At 42.8% G+C, this 16,659-nt stretch overlaps 1 protein-coding gene and 1 pseudogene across 1 annotated transcript; one reads left to right on the forward strand and one right to left on the reverse strand.

Moving 5' to 3' along the window:
• The first annotated feature begins 585 nt into the window (after positions 1-585).
• SIRPD (signal regulatory protein delta) lies at positions 586-9,160 on the forward strand. The gene is made up of 4 exons (XM_069548902.1): positions 586-661; positions 6,304-6,651; positions 8,356-8,706; positions 9,075-9,160. Exons 1-4 carry the CDS (start codon positions 586-588, stop codon positions 9,158-9,160), a joined length of 861 nt encoding a protein of 286 aa, XP_069405003.1.
• Positions 9,161-12,105: 2,945 nt separating this feature from the next.
• On the reverse strand, positions 12,106-14,367 carry LOC138417116 (60 kDa heat shock protein, mitochondrial pseudogene; annotated as a pseudogene).
• Between the last annotated feature and the right edge of the window lie 2,292 nt (positions 14,368-16,659).

The raw sequence follows: 16,659 nt of genomic DNA on the forward strand, positions 1-16,659 counted from the left end.
CTAGATAGGCAAGGGCTGACAGAGAAGGCAATGGCACCCCACTCCAGTACTCTTGCCTGAAAAATCCCACGGATGGAGGAGCCTGGTGCGCTACAGTCCATGGGGTTGCTAAGAGTCGGACACGACTGAGCAACTTCACTTTCACTTTTCACTTTCATGCACTGGGGGTGGAAATGGCAACCCACTCCAGTGTTCTTGCCTGGAGAATCCCAGGGACGGAGGAGCCTGGTGGGCCACCGTCTATGGGGTCGCACAGAGTCGGACACGACTGAAGCGACTTAGCAGTAGGATTAGGGAAAATCTCTAAGGTGGGATGAGACACAGGAAGGAGCACAAGCTTCGGGTGTCGTATCCCTTGGCTCTGGAAACCCTGAACGTTTCCAGCAGCAACTAATCTGTTTGTAGCAACCTTGTGTGTCCAGTTTATAATTTCAAAGAAAAGTGTCCCAGGCCCACAGCTTTTCCCCTCATCACAATCCTGTTCCTCTGACATCATGGAAGTGGGAACCGTCTTCTCTCCATAGAGCACAGAGGTCCAGGCCCCTCCAGGACCACACTGACCCCGAGCAGGCTCCAAGGGCCACCATGATGCCTGTCCTTGATTTCCCATCCTGCCCACGTCTGCCCTCCCTCCTGCTGGCTCTGCTGCTGAAACTCACAGGTGAGTGGGACCTCCCTCTGCCTGGTTACCATTTCCTCCCCACCTGCTTCCTTAGAATTTCTTTGAGGAGGGATTTCCTTGGCCCATCGTAAAACAGGCAGAATTTAGAGATCTAGACTTGAATGGCCTCCAGCACGCAAAATCTCCTAGTGACTGTATCTATTTCGCACCTTCGAGTCAGGTAAAGGACTCGTCCCCATGATCGGCAGGCTGAACGGAGCAAACACCACAGCTCTCATCCCCCAGCCGCTGGGGACACAAGGTCTGTCTTTTCATTGGTCACCAGCACAGAGTCGGACACGACTGAGCGACTGGACTGAACTGAACTGAAGTGAAGAAAAACATCTTAGAAAAGATGAGATTATAAAAGCAAGAAAAGAATCCACAATGCCCCCATCGGGAGATAATCAGTGTTAAAGTTTTGCAGAGGTCTGAGTGTTCAGAGAATGTTGGTCGGAAGCGCACCCTAGAGGTCTCTCTGGGGCAGTGATGGAAGCTGAGCCCTGCAGTCTCCCTAGCTTAACCGTGTGGTTCTGCCTCTATTTGCTGGGGGGGGGGGGGGGAAAAAAAACAAAACCAATTTTGTAGAGTCTTTCCCCCAAGGACATTGGTCCATGTTGGTAGAAGCTTTGAGTCCCGATTGCCACAGAAGATAGCTTGAGGGGTTTAGATCAGATGAAGAAGGAAGCAGACCATTATCTGAGAGTGAGGAAGAGGTGGGAAGGCTTGGATCTTAAGGGAGTGAAATATGTGAGGCACTCCACACCCACTGGAGAATTTTAACCGACATCTACACAAGAATTCACACCAATTTTATACAATCTCTTCAAAAAATTAGAAAAAGAAGCCACAGTTCCCGACTCATTTTATGAGGAAATTACTACCTTGATAGCAACAGTAAATAAAGATTGTACATAAGAAAGAAAACTATAGCCCAATATATGTCATGAACTTAAATACAAAATTCCTCAACAACGTATTGGCAAATAGGATTTAACATTGTATAATGTTACATATTATGACTAAGTCAGATCTTAGTTTCAATACTGAGAAAATCAATCATTATAATCCATCACATCAAATTAAAGAGGAAATAAATTGCATGATCACATTAACTGATGCAGAAAAAGCACTTGACAGATCTAACACCTATTAATGATGAAAACTCTCAAACTAGAGATAGGGAGGAATTTCCTCAACTTGATGACATCCACAAAAACCCTACAGCTATCATTATACTCAGTGGTGGAAGACGTTTTCTTTCCAAGATAAGGAAAAATGCAAAAATATCTATCCTCACAACTCTTATACAACAAGTGGAGAGAGAGAGAGAGGAAGAAGGAAAGAATACAGATTGGAAATGAAGAGAGAAAATTGCACATACCATGAATTTCTACATAGAAAATCCCAAAGAATCTACTAAAAATCCACAAATGATCAATCAAATCAATCAAAAAACTCCCAGAACTGAGTTCAGCAAGATGGCAGGAAACAAGATCAACACACAAAATCAGTTGCATTTCTGCAGTGAAACAAGGGCCTCCCTGGTGGCACAGCCTGCAATACGGGAGATCTGGGTTTGACCCCTGGGTTGGGAAGAGCCCTGGAGGAGGGCACGGCAACCCACTGCAGTATTTTTGCTTGGAGAATTCCATGGACTGAGAAGCCTGGTGGGCTACAGACCATGGAGTCTCAAAGAATCAGACACAACTGAGCAACTAAGCACAGCACATACTGAAACAAGCATGTGACCATTTAAATTACCTCCAAGAAAGGTAATCCATTCAGTCTCTCAGTCATGTCTGACTCTTTGCAACCCCATGGACTGCAGCACACCAGGCTTCCCTGTCCATCACCAACTCCCAGAGCTTGCTCAAACTCATGTCCATTGAGTCAGTGATGCCATCCAATCATCTCATTCTCTGTCATCCCCTTCTTCTCTTGCCTTCAATCTTTCCCAGCATCAGGGTCTTTTCCAATGAGTCAGTTCTTCACATCAGGTGGCCAAAGTATTGGAATTTCAGCTTCAGCATCAGTCCTTCCAATGAATATTCAGGACTGATTTCCTGATTGGATCTCCTTGCAGTCCAAGGGACTCTCAAGAGTCTTCTTCAACACCACAGTTCAAAAGCATCAATTCTTTGGCATTCAGCTTACAGTCCAGCTCTCACTTCCATACATGACCACTGGAAAAACCATAGCTCTAACTAGATGGAACTTTGTCGGCAAAGTAACATCTCTGCTTTTTAATATACTGCTGAGGTTTGTCATGGCTTTTCTTCCAAGGCACAAGCGTCCTTTAATTTCATGGCTGCAGTCACCATCTGCAGTGATTTTGGAGCCTAAGAAAATAAAGTCTATCACTTAGGTATAAACCTAATTTGTATCAAGAGCTGTGTGAAGCAAGGTACAAAATTGATCAAAAACATCAAAGAAGAAAGAACTGAATATGTATATTTATTTATATATAAATATGTATTACATGTTTATAGCTAGTAAGATAAATATTGTCAAGGTATCAGTTCTCCCCAACTTGATCTATATATTAAATGCAATCCCAATTAAAAGCAAGCAGGTTAATTTATGGATAGTGACAGATTGATTCTGAAGTTTATATGATGGAACAGAAGATCCAGAATAGCCTACACACTACTGGAGAAGAACAAAGTGACTTTTCACAAAAATTAATTGAAAATGAATCATATGAGTGTGCACTGGTAATAAAAAATAAAATGTTGCAGTATTAAAAAAATGGATCATAGACCTAAATGTAAAACACGAAACTATGTAGAAGAAAGTTTAGATGACCCACGGTATGGCAATGACTTTTAAAATAATAGACTTTATATTTCAAGATAGTTTTAGGTTCACAGCAAAACTAACCACAAGGTACAAGGATCTCCCATACTACTCCCCACCCCCAAGCATCCTTGCCTCTCTGTTTTTAGCATTCTCCACTAGAGGGATCATTTTGTTAGAACTGAGGAACCTGCAATGACAAATTATTAACAGCCAAAGTCCAGAGTTTTCCTTACGGTTCACTCTTGGTGTTGTACATTCCGTGGATTTGGTAAATGTATTATGATAGGCATCCCCCAGCTTTATGGTATTATACAGGGCAGTTTCCGCATCCTACAATTATCTGTGCTCTGCCTGTTTTTCTCTGTTTTCATCCTACTCCCTGTCAAGCACTGATATTCTTATTGCCTAAGTTTTGCATGTCATATAGTTTCCTGTCATGTAATTAGAATCCTGCAGCGTGTGCATGCTAAGTCCCTTCAGTTGTGTCCAACTCTTTGCGACCCCGTGGAATGTAGCCCACCAGGCTCCTCTGTCCATGGGATTCTCCAGGCAAGAGTACTAGAGTGGGTTGCCGTGCCCTCCACCAGGGGATCTTCTCAACCCAGGGATGGAACCCACATCTCTCATGTCTCCTGCACTGGCAGGCGGGTTCTTTACCATTAGCGCCACCTGAGAAGCCTCTACAGCATATGGGCTCATCCTTTAAATTAGTAATAAACATTTAAGGTTCCTCCATATCCTTTCAGGGCTTATCTGCTCATTTCTTTTCGGCGCTGAATAATATCCCACTGTCTGGATTTACCACAATTTCTTTATCCATTCACCAACTGAAGATCTTCTTGTTTTCATGTTTTGAAAGTTGTGAATAAAGCTGCTATAAATTATGCGGGAGAGTGTGTTCCAGGCCTCTCTCAGCTTCTGGTAGCCTCAAACATTCTTTAAATTGTAGATGGTGTTTTCCCTGTGTCTTTGCATCATCTTTCCATGCATGACAACTAAACTAGGCTGTGCCTGAATTTCTGATTCACATAAACCGAACAATGATGAATAGGTGTTTCTTAAGCCAATAAGTTTGTGGTAATTTGTTATTCAAGGATAGAAAAGAAATATGCTAGGCTTGAGAAATCATTCAAGAGGAAAAATCTTCCATAGTTTGTAGAACTTATCTTACATATATTCTGTGTATCTCCCATGAAGTCAGTGTCAGTGCTCCCTGAATAATACTCAAGAACGCATAACAAGAGCAGTACTGAGTACTGAGAATTTGTTGCATTGGGTTGAGCATCCATAAACATTACACATTTTAATAACTGAGCTGTTTTCACATTGCAATAGCCAGTTTTATACCCCTTAAGGAAAATATACATTTCATGGAGAATGCAAGTCTCGGTGTGTATCTGGGCACCTGGGCTTCCACATGAAGAAAGGGAGATGCCTGCGTTTGAAAACTGCGCTCTGTATATAGCATGTTGGTTATCAGCACAATGTCCTTAGCTTTTGGCCTTATCTCTAATTCTGGTTGTTGTTGTTCAGCCACTAAGTGTTGTTGTTTAGTCACTTTCACTCTCATTTGAGAGGCTCTCAAGTTCCTTTTCAATTTCTGCCATTAGAGTGGTATCTTCTGCATACCTGAGTGAAGTCACTCAGTCGTGTCCGACTCTTTGTGACCCCATGGACTGTAGCCCACCAGACTCCTCCGTCCATGGGATTCTCCAGGCAAGAATCCTGGAGTGGGTTGTCATTTCCTTCTCCAGGGGATCTTCCTGACCCAGGGATCTAACCCAGGTCTCCCACATTGCAGGCATATGCTTTAACCTCTGCGCCACCAGGGAAGCCTCTGAAGTCATTGGTATTTCTCCCTGCAATCTTGATTCAGCTGGCGATTCTTCCAGCCTGCCATTTTGCGTGACGTGCTCTGCATAGAGGGCTTCCCTGGCTGCTCAGTCAGTAAAGAATTCGCCTGCAGTGCAGGAGACCTGGGTTCAATCCCTAGGTCTGGAAGATCCCCTGGAGGAAGGTATGGCAACCCACTCCAGTATTCTTGCCTGGAGAATCCCCATGGACAGAGGAGCCTGGTGGGCTGCAGTCCACGGGATCGCAAAGAGTCAGACACGATGGAGTGACTATGCACAGCACAGCACTCTGTGTAGAAGTTAAATAAGCAGGGTGACAATGTACAGCCTTGTCGTACTCCTTTCCCAATTTTGAACCAGTCCATTGTTCCATGTCTGGTTCTGTTTCTTATTCATCTGCATACAAATTTCTCAGCAGACAGGTACATAGAGAAAAATCTGACTCAACTTTTATTTCACATTTTTTATTTACTGTAAATCCATTCATGGGTTCATTGACGATATGTTTATTTAGTGCCGACTATGCTCCAGTCTGGGGCTTCCCTAAAGGCTCTGCTGGTAAAGAATCTGCTTGCAATGAGGAATTGCAGAAGATGCAGGTTCTTGGTTCGGGAAGATCCCCTGGAGGAGGGCATGGCAACCCACTCCAGTGTTCTTGCCTGGGGAATCCCATGGACAGAGGAGCCTGGTGGGCTGCGGTCCCTGGAGTCACAAAGTCTCGGACACAACTGAGTGACTAACACACACACATGCTCCAGGCTATTCTTATATCTTGATGGAGAAAGAAATTTCCATTTTCCTTTCTATATGCTGGTCCTCTTCTCCTCATCTCACATGGCAATCAAATTTGAGATTTGTATACTTTGGTGCCAGTACATGTTGCTTAAGAGTGTGCCGTCAGACCCCCACCTTGATCTAGAACCAGACCCTCAGAGCATTTTGCACCAAGACAAGGAATATGAGAAATGACACACAGTTTCTTTCTAGGAACTTCAGTTGAAGATTTCCAGGTGAACCAGCCTGAGAGTTCAGTGTCAGCCAAGGTTGGAGATGTCATAACCTTGGGCTGCAACATTCCTGCACCATCTCCAGCAGGGCCTGTCTTGTGGTTCAAGGACACTAGGCTAGGACGAAAATTAATTTACAGTTTCAACGGACGCCAATTCCCCCGAGTATCCCAAGTGGTAAATCCAATGGCCAACCAAACAGACTATTCCATCCGCATTAGTGATGTGTCGCCTAAGGATGCTGGCATGTACTACTGTGTGAAGTTAACAATAGGGCATCCTGACATGGCATATATAGCTGGCCCAGGCACCTATGTGTCTGTGAATGGTAAGTACAGTTTGACAAATTCTGTCTTCCTGATTTTTAAGATATGTTCTTAAAAATCTTCAACTTGTACCAAATCATTACTCTACACTGGATACTGTACCCCTTCACTCACAATCTGCCCTATAGGCTGGGATTTTGCAGATGGCCCTTCTGATCCTTCTGGCATCCTATGCCCAATATTGAATCAGGCTGAGTTGACAGGCTATGCTCTTCTTTAATGGCCACCAGAAATCAAATTAAGGACAATGGACATTCCCCGCTGAAAAGATGTTGTGTAGGTAAAATGCACGACATGTGCGCACTCTATGAACACTTTATGAGCATGTCCACAAAGTCAGAAAACAGAGTTTGGAGGCTTGTTTAGAAAAGCCCTCCTAGAGAGGCTGAGTCACTCTCCTAGCACTTGACCTTACCCTGATAATCTGCCCTGAGCATTGCACTCCAAGCTCTGTTGTCCTTTTATTCTCAGAGGACAGCCAGTGCTTCTTACTCCTTGCCACTCCGAATTAGTTTCATGAAATACTATGAGATTAGGGTATCCTCTGTTCTGCTGGGAAAACTTGTCTTCTCCAGTAATGTTTTCCTTAAGTTCAGCCGCATTCCATGGCATCTAACTGGTCATGGAAAATTCACACATTGATTTCAACTTGAAAAATATGGGTATAGATAGCTTACCTGCCATTCTCTCCTGGCTTCAAGAGTTCCCTTGTCTCCCTGCTGACATCTTAGGCCATCTATGATTTGATGCTTTGATAACTTGAAAGGAGAGATTATTATCAGGACCTGATATCATGTGGGGTAGTAAGGTTGGTGGTAGTGGGAATTAGGGGTCAGTGGTGGACCCTCAAAATTGATGCAGTCCCTTGAGGCTCTTCTCTCTTTTTGTTGAGTAGAATCAACTGTCCCCCTCTTCCCTCTTGAAAGTGAAAGTGAAGTCGCTCAGTTGTGTCTGACTCTTTGCAACCCCATGGACTGTAGCCCATCAGGCTCCTCCATCCATGGGATTCTCCAGACAAAAGTACTGGAATGGGTTGCCATTTCCTTCTCCAGGGGATCTTCCTGGCCCAGGGATCGAACCCAGGTCTCCCACATTGTAGGCAGATGCTTTACCATCTGAGCCACCAGGGAAGTCCCTCTTGAGGAGATAAGTAAAAGACTCACACTCTGCCTTCAAGAATATATGCCCACCTGATTTTTATGTTTCTGATTTCTTTACTTCCTCTTTCTCTACACTCCTCAGCATGAATGTCTCTGCAAATCAGTGACTGATTACCCTTCAGAGGAGAGGTAAAGGCCAATGCCAAGTTCTCTGGACGTGTGGGGTGGGCAGAGGAGACTTGGATCCATCTCCAAGTGTATTGAGCAATTTTTGGCATTTAGATAAGAAGAAGATTTATTTCTATGAACATTACCCATTCACAAACCCAGCCCTCCCTATCCATCTTCCTTTCCTTTTCTTAGGGGCTGAGGAATGAAATTGGGGAGGTGATTCATCTAGTCCTCTGAATTGACTCCCCTCTGTTAGCACTTGGGGAAAGAGCTGCCTGTACTTGCAGTGGCCACTCTAAACTCAGTGTGTGGGTACTCATACATATCACTAAAATGATGAATGATTGAGGCCCAACCTTGATCTGGATCCAGCTTTCTTAATCCTGCCTAGGTCAGAGCAGAGGAAATGGGAGATGATTTTGAGTTTCTTTTCAGGAGTCACACATGAGATGTTCAAGGTGCAGCAAGCTGAGCTATCACAGACTGTGTCACCTGGGGAAACACTCACTTTGAGTTGCAGCGTACCAGATTCATTTCCAAATGGACCCGTCTTATGGTTCAAGGGGACTGGACCAAATCGTGAATTAATTTACAATTTTCAAAGGGGTCTCTTTCCCAGAGTAAACCAAATTGGAAACATGGCCAAAGCTGGCAACAAAGACTTTTCCATTCGGATCAGTGAAATCTCTCTTAAAGATGCCGGCACGTACTTCTGTGTGAAGTTCAAAGAGGGCAAACCTGACATAGAGTACCAGTCAGGTCGGGGCACCAAGGTGACTGTTACTGGTGAGTTTGACTCTTCCACCTTCTGTCATGTGATATTGTGACAGTAATAATGTCCTCTAGTCATTGAACAACTACATTCTGCTAGATATCGTCAAAGGTACAGTATACACTTGATCTTGTCATTCTCTCAGAAACCTGTGATTTAAGTTTTTTATGGGAGGAGACTCTGAGAGTCAGAAAGGTTGATGAGTGATGAGAGACGTTTTGTTTAACATTCCAACATTCAACCCACCCTCAATAGCTAGGCTAAACCAATTAAGGTAGTTTCACCCCTACTGGCAGTTGACTCAGATGAGACTGACTTAAGTCAGTTTGTGTCCATAAGAGAAATCTAGGAAACTAATACAATTTTCTCCCCTGTTGGCTAGGAACAAGAAATAATTTTGTCCCGGATACTCCAGGCAGACATTTTTTGGCCATGAGGGGAACCAACTTGAATAAAACCCTACTCTAGAGAAGTGCAAAAAAGTAACGAATGTGGGTTGACAACACTGAATATCCGTATTGCTCCTGATTCCAACCCCACCTCTGGACCTCCAATGATAGGAGAGAAAACCTCTCCTTAAGGCTGTTTGCTAAAGTCAGTACCGTCCTAAAGGATGCCAGCTGATAAAGAGCATCCACGGAGCACTGAAGTACAATTTCCAATCAGTTTTTTCTGTTTCTAAAGTCTTACTGTATTTTGTTTTTCTATTTTATTATGACCTCTGAGCAATACCCGGCCCGAGGAATGATTAAATTGGTGATATGAAAACATTACTGTTTATTGGGCATCTACAATATCCCAAACACTTTCCCTATATTATTATAGTTACCTGCATAGCAACTTGAGCATAACAATGCCTGTCCTCACTGCACAGATGAGTAAACTGAAACTCAAGGAGATTCAGGAGTACAGACAGTAGGGGATAGAGGTGAGGTTGGTCTGGGCTCCCTTCAGCATGCTTTATATTAGTGGAGAACCTTTTCTTACAAGAAGGAGGAACTTAATACATTAGTTTAATGACCCTCCCCTCTCCAAAGAAAACAAAGGAGTTGCGTGATCCTATACCTGAGGAGAGTTCTAGCTTCCTCATGTGTTCAAGGCATGAATCAAGAACAAAAAGTCTGGATTTGGGCTCACAGCCTCGAAGGCTTTTACTCTCTGAAATTCTCTCATCTCTGTCGCTTCCTATATTTGTCTTTCTTGCTTGTATGTAGGCCTTACCAATCCAATAAAGAAAATGTTGCCATTCATTCCCTCATCTTAGCAACCAGCATGGGAAGAGAGCTCCTTTTTCCCCAGACTCCACAAATGAGTCCCAGTGAATCACTCAAATATGCCTTTCCTGTGCTTTTTACTTGCTCATAATTGCAAAGGAGAGGAGGTATCAGGTAGAAAAATCATCAACCCATTGAAACAAGTGCTTAACAGACTGAAAGCAACATGTGTCTGCCTCAAGGTCTGAATGCTTCCTATAATGTAGAAGAACATTGAGACCCAGAGGCTGGAAGGTACACAGGCAATTCTCTCACTCCCGTAATCCTTTAGGCTTATGGTTTTGCCTTCTTCCCAATAAGAAGACCCTAGTTATAGTGAAGGTGGAGGTGTGCATGAGGACGATTTAGAGGGAAATTATCGTGAATTAGTTCAACTTCTCTATTAAAGTACAAATAGGTACCATTTATATATGATAAATGAGAAGTACACATTCATACAGTTTTTAAATACTCGGCTAAGTATACATTTGCTATAATTAATTGTCACAATTTTAGGGTTTAAAACAACCAGAATGGACTTATGCAAATGGCGTGACAGTGTGAGGAGCTCCACAAATCTACTTGCCAGTGAAACTGGCAAAATAATAATAATTATTATTATTATTTAAAGGAGTGACATTAGCAATAGAGCAGAATAGGAAGGTCCGCAGCCTTTGTTCTCCAGTCACGGGAAAGGATTCCAGTGAAAGCTGTAGGAGTGGGCAGTGTTTCTTATACTCATCCACCTTCAACCTGGTGTAGCAGCACAACTGGCAGGAAACCTTACGTGCCTGCTCCGCCCTTGGAAACACAGTGGGCCATTCATCCAACATTGTGACTTGTCTTGGGGCTGACTGTGGGATTAGTTTCTGTATCATCTGACTCAGAACTCTAACAGGAACCGCAGCACAGTTTAGAAATGCAGAAAACAGAAGCCACTGAAGAGGTTTCATTAGAGCTTCAGATATTAGGCAGTTCCACAGGAAGACACAAAGGGGTATATGAGATTGAGAACTCCTAAGAAACAGGCAAGCTATATAGGGAATTTGAGATAGCTAAGCATAATGACCAACCAAGATAGCATATTAAGAAGCAGAGACATTACTTTGCCAACAAAGGTCCATCTAGTCAAGGCTATGGTTTTTCCAGTGGTCATGTATGGATGTGAGAGTTGGACTGTGAAGAAAGTTGAGCACCAAAGAATTGATGCTTTTGAATTGCGGTGTTGGAGAAGACTCTTGAGAGTCCCTTGGACTGCAAGGAGATCCAACCAGTCCATCCTAAAGGAGATCAATCCTGGGTGTTCAATGGAAGGACTGATGCTGAAGCTAAAACTCCAATACTTTGGCCACCTCATGGGAAGAGTTGACTCATTGGAAGAGACCCTGATGCTGGGGGCAGGAGGAGAAGGGGACGACCGAGGATGAGACGGCTGGATGGCATCACCGACTCGATGGACATGGGTTTGGGTAAACTCCAGGAGTTGGTGATGGACAGGGAGGCCTGGCGTGCTGCAATTCATGGGGTCGCAAAGAGTCGGACACAACTGAGCGGCTAAACTGAACTGAACTGAAGCATAAACACAGCCTGTTGTTCAGTCACTCAGTCATGTCTGACTCTTTGAGACCCTACGGACTGCAGCACACCAGGCTTTCCTGTTGTTCACCATCTCCTGGAGCTTGCTCAAACTCGTGTCCATTGAGTGATGCCATCTAATCACCTCGTCCTCCCTCTGTTGTCCCCTTCGCCTCCTGCCTTCAATTTTTCCCAGAGTCAGAGTCTTTCCTAATGAGTCGGCTTTTTGCATTAGATGGCCAAAGTGTTGGAGCTTCCGCTTCAGCATCAGTCCTTCCAATGAATATTCAGGACTGATTTCCTTTAGGATTGACAGGTTGGATCTCCTTGCAGTCCAAGGGACTCTCAAGAGTCTTCTCCAACACCACAGTTCAAAAGCATCAATTCTTCGGTGCTCAGCTTTCTTTATGGTCCAACTCTCACATCTATACATAACTACTGGAAAAAGCACAGCTTTGACTAAATGGACCTTTGTTGGCAAAGTAATATCCCTGCATTTTAATATAGTATCTAGGTTGATCATAGCTTTTCTTCCAAGGAGCATGTGTCTTTTAATTTTGTGTCTGCAGTCACCATCTGCAGTGATTTTTTTTTTAACTTTAAACAATTTTTATTACACAAAGGTTGTCACATAATTGGATATTTCTCTACTCTGTACACAATTGTTCCTACTCTCCACAGAAAGGCTGTTTCTTAACTTCTCATCTGGTGATAGCAAGCACTAAAATCCTGATTTTAACAGAATAGTAGTAAAAATGCCTCAGTGATTTAAGTTGAAAGCAGTACATTAGTACACAGCTCTTAAGCTCATTTATCAGGAATGTACAAATGTCTTTATTTAAAAATACAAAATAAATTATCTGTAGGCATGGACAATGACAGCAGTAAACCATTCTATGTTGTCAACTGAAACCAGTAACTGATGGTTTTATAGTTATTTTCTTAAACATCAGCCAGCCTTCTCTTCAGTCAGCTCCTTCAACTGACCTCTCCTGAAGTTATTGGTGAGGAACACTGCCTTGAGTTTCCTCTCACAGTTCATCAATAATGGCAAAGCACTATTCTAAGAGTTAGAACATGCCACCTCCCATGCCACCTCCCATTCCACCCATGCCACCCATTCCAGGATCCTTCTCTTCTTTAGGAATTTCTGTGACGACAACTTCTGCTGTTGTTAAGAGAGAGGCCACTCCGGCAGCATCCAGTAATGCAGTTCTTACAACCTTAGTTGGATCAATGATTCCCTTTTCCACCATATTCACAAAATCTCCAAGCATAGCATCATAACCAACTTCTGAAGAACTCTGCATAATTTTCTCAACTATCAGTGATCCTTCAACACCTGCATTCTTAGCAATGGTCATTGCAGGAATTTTGAGTGTTTTTTTAATGATTTCTATACCTGTTTTTTGATCTTCATTAGCTGGAGTTATTGACTCCAAGGCTGGAATGTACCGAAGCAGGGCACAGCCCCCTCCCAGAACAATACCTTCTTCAACAGCAGCTCGTGTAGCATTAAGGGCATCTGTAACTCTGTCTTTCTTTTCATTCACTTCAACATCACTTGTCCCACCAACCTTCAACACAGCAACGCCATCTGAGAGTTTTGCCAGGCGTTCATTCAGTTTTTCCTTTTCATATTCGCTGGTTGTGACATCTAACTGCTCAATGATCTCTTGGATGCGCTTTTCAATTTGAGCCTTGTCACCTTTCCCTTTCAAGAGCATGGCATCATCTTTGGTCACAATGACCTCTCCAACTTTTCCTAAGTCATGAGGCTGAACATCTTCAAGATTTAGATTTAGTCCTTCTTCTCCAAATACTGCACCACCAGTAGCAATAGCCATGTCTTTAAGCTGGTTCTTTCTCTTGTCACCAAAACCTGGAGCTTTGACGGCCACAACTTGAAGACCAACTTTCAGCCTGTTCAAAACAAGGGTACTTAGAGCTTCTCCATCCACATCTTCAGCAATTATGACCAAGGGCTTCCGGTGAGCAATGGCAATTTCAAGAGCAGGAACAATGGACTGGACACTAGAAATTTTCTTTTCACTCAACAGAACATATGCATCTTGGAATTCACATTTCTGACCTTTGGATGTATTAATAAAGTATGGGGAAATGTATCCTCTGTCAAACTTCATGCCTGCAATAATTTCTAATTCATCATTCAGTGTTTTTCCATCCTTTACTGTGATAACACCCTTTCTTCCAACTTTTTTCATGGCATCAGAAATGATGTTGCCAATTTCTTTGTCTCCATTTGCAGAAATTGTAGCAACCTGAGCAATCTCTTCAGGGGTTGTCACAGGTTTAGACTGCTTCTTAAGTTCAGCAATTACAGCATCAACAGCTAACATCACACCTCTCCTGATTTCCACTGGATTAGCACCTTTGCTAATCTTCTTGAAGCCTTCCTTGGCAATAGAACGTGCCAGTACAGTAGCAGTAGTGGTGCCATCCCCGGCCTCTTCGTTTGTGTTATTGGCAACATCTTGAACAAGTTTAGCGCCAATATTTTTATATTTATCTTTTAAATCAATAGACTTTGCAACAGTCACACCATCTTTTGTCACTTTGGGACTTCCCCAACTCTGTTCAATAATCACTGTCCTTCCCTTTGGCCCCATAGTAACGGCTACAGCATCGGCTAAAAGGTCTACACCTTGAAGCATTAAGGCCCGAGCATCTGCACCGAATTTTACATCTTTGGCATAAGCCCGAGTGAGATGAGGAGCCAGTGCCCTGGACACTGGCCTCATTTGACGAAGGACTGCGGGTAATCGAAGCATTTCTGCGGGGCAGCGGCGCGACGTGCGGGCGACGAGACAGGCCGTCGGCGGCGAGTGAGGGTGCAGTGATTTTGTAACCCAAGAAAATCAAGTCTGTCACTATTTCCATTGTTTCCCCATCTATTTGCCATGAAGTGATGGGACTGGATGCCATGATTTTTGTTTTTTGAATGTTGAGTTTTAAACCAGCTTTTTCATTTTCCTCTTTCACCTTCATCAAGAGGCTCTCACAGCCTAGAGAAGATATATCCCCAGAGAAGAGTTGAAAGGCCCCAGAATCTAGCCAGGATGATTGAAGAAGGCATTCCCCTGCACAAAGCCAGTCCATAAACAGATGGTTGTCTTAGTTCATTCAGGCTACTGTACCAAAACAGCATTTACTGAGAATTTCATAAATAATAGAAATTTATTTCTCATAGCTCTGGAGGCTGGAAATCCAAGATCATCGCACCAGCATGGTCAGGTGAGGGCTCTCTTCTAGATCAAAAACGTCTCATTGTATCCTCACATGGCAGAAGCAGCTAGGGAGCTCTGTGTGGCCTGTTTTATAAGGCCTTACTACCATTTCTCATGATTTCACTCTCATGAGCTAAGTATCTCCAAAGACTCCTCCTACTAATTCTATGACATTCAGGGCATAGGATTTCAAATATGAATTTGGGAAGACATAAAAATGGTGTGTTCAAATCTCTAAATTTCAACCAAAGACAGAAAGCGTACTAGGAAAACATGGCCTAATCAAATGAAAAACATGAAAGCTCCAGAAACTGACTGTAAAGAAACTCAGATTGTGTCTCAACTCACACATAAAATTATTTTCTAATTTTCCTTGTTATGGCTTCTTAGATACATCCATCATTTAAAAGCAGACATTTAGTTAACAATTACATAGAATTTTTTTAAGTATCTTTGATATTAATTTCTCATTTAAATGCTTTCTTCCTTGCAATCACTCTCTGTGTTTTTTCAGTCTTCTAACTTTATTGGAATCAAGATTGCTGGGAGAAATATCAGTAACCTCGGATATGCAGATGACACCACCCTTATGGCAGAAAGTGAAGAGGAGCTAAAAAGCCTCTTGATGAAAGTGAAAGAGGAGAGTGAAAAAGTTGGCTTAAAGCTCAACATTCAGAAAACGAAGATCATGGCATCCAGTCCCATCACTTCATGGGAAATAGATGGGGAAACAGTGGAAACAGTGTCAAACTTTATTTTTTGGGGCTCCAAAATCACTGCAGATGGTGATTGCAGCCATGAAATTAAAAGACGCTTACTCCTTGGAAGAAAAGTTATGACCAACCTAGACAGTATATTCAAAAGCAGAAACATTACTTTGCCGACTAAGGTCCATCTAGTCAAGGCTATGGTTTTTCCAGTGGTCATGTATGGATGTGAGAGTTGGACTGTGAAGAAGGCTGAGCGCCGAAGAATTAATGCATTTGAACTGTGGTGTTGGAGAAGACTCTTGAGAGTCCCTTGGACTGCAAGGAGATCCAACCAGTCCATTCTGAAGATCAGCCCTGGGATTTCTTTGGAAGGAATGATGCTAAAGCTGAAGCTCCAGTACTTTGGCCACCTCATGCGAAGAGTTGACTCATTGGAAAAGACTCTGATGCTGGGAGGGATTGGGGGCAGGAGGAGAAGGGGACGACCGAGGATGAGGTGGCTGGATGGCATCATGGACTCGATGGACGTGAGTCGGAGTGAACTCCAGGAGATGGTGATGGACAGGGAGGCCTGGCATGCTGCAATTCATGGGGTCACAAAGAGTTGGACACGACTGAGTGACTGAACTGAACTGAACTGTACTTTATTGAGGCTTTTAATGGCTAGGTCAGATCTATCTTGGTAAATGTCACATTGCCCTTGAAAATAAGTGGGTTATTTTCAAATATCTTTTGATGTTGATATCTAACATAATTCCACAGTGATAAGAGTACTGACCCTTTATGATTTCAATACCTTTGGACGGTGAAAATTTTGCACCTTGTTTTACATCCCTGGGTATGTTCCAGTGTCTTCTAGTTTATAGTCTATGGGAACTTGAGTAGAATTTGAACTTGAGTAGTATCCTACTGTTTTGTGAAAATTTCATAAATCTTAATTATGTTAAATTGGTTCATAGTGCTCTTCAGGTCTACTATATCCTACCTCTCTGTATATTCATTCTATTAATTTTGAGAGTTTGATATCAAAATTCTAAAAATCTTAATTCATCTACTTAAAAAATAATTGTAACATATAAAAGTAATTATATTGCAATCATAATTATTGAACTATATGTAACCTTGTTCTGTATTTTCCAAGTCTCCTGTAAATGTGTTATCGTACTTTCATAATTTAAAAA

This window comes from Ovis canadensis, chromosome 13 (assembly GCF_042477335.2).
Source record: "Ovis canadensis isolate MfBH-ARS-UI-01 breed Bighorn chromosome 13, ARS-UI_OviCan_v2, whole genome shotgun sequence".
NCBI classification, from domain to species: domain Eukaryota; kingdom Metazoa; phylum Chordata; class Mammalia; order Artiodactyla; family Bovidae; genus Ovis; species Ovis canadensis.

Coding starts and splice junctions, on each gene's coding strand:
- SIRPD (XM_069548902.1), top strand. CDS start 586: ATGATGCCTGTCCTTGATTTCCCATCCTGCCCACGTCTGCCCTCCCTC. Junction 662..6,303: donor TCTGCTGCTGAAACTCACAG/GTGAGTGGGACC, acceptor GTTTCTTTCTAG/GAACTTCAGTTGAAGATTTC. Junction 6,652..8,355: donor CACCTATGTGTCTGTGAATG/GTAAGTACAGTT, acceptor GTTTCTTTTCAG/GAGTCACACATGAGATGTTC.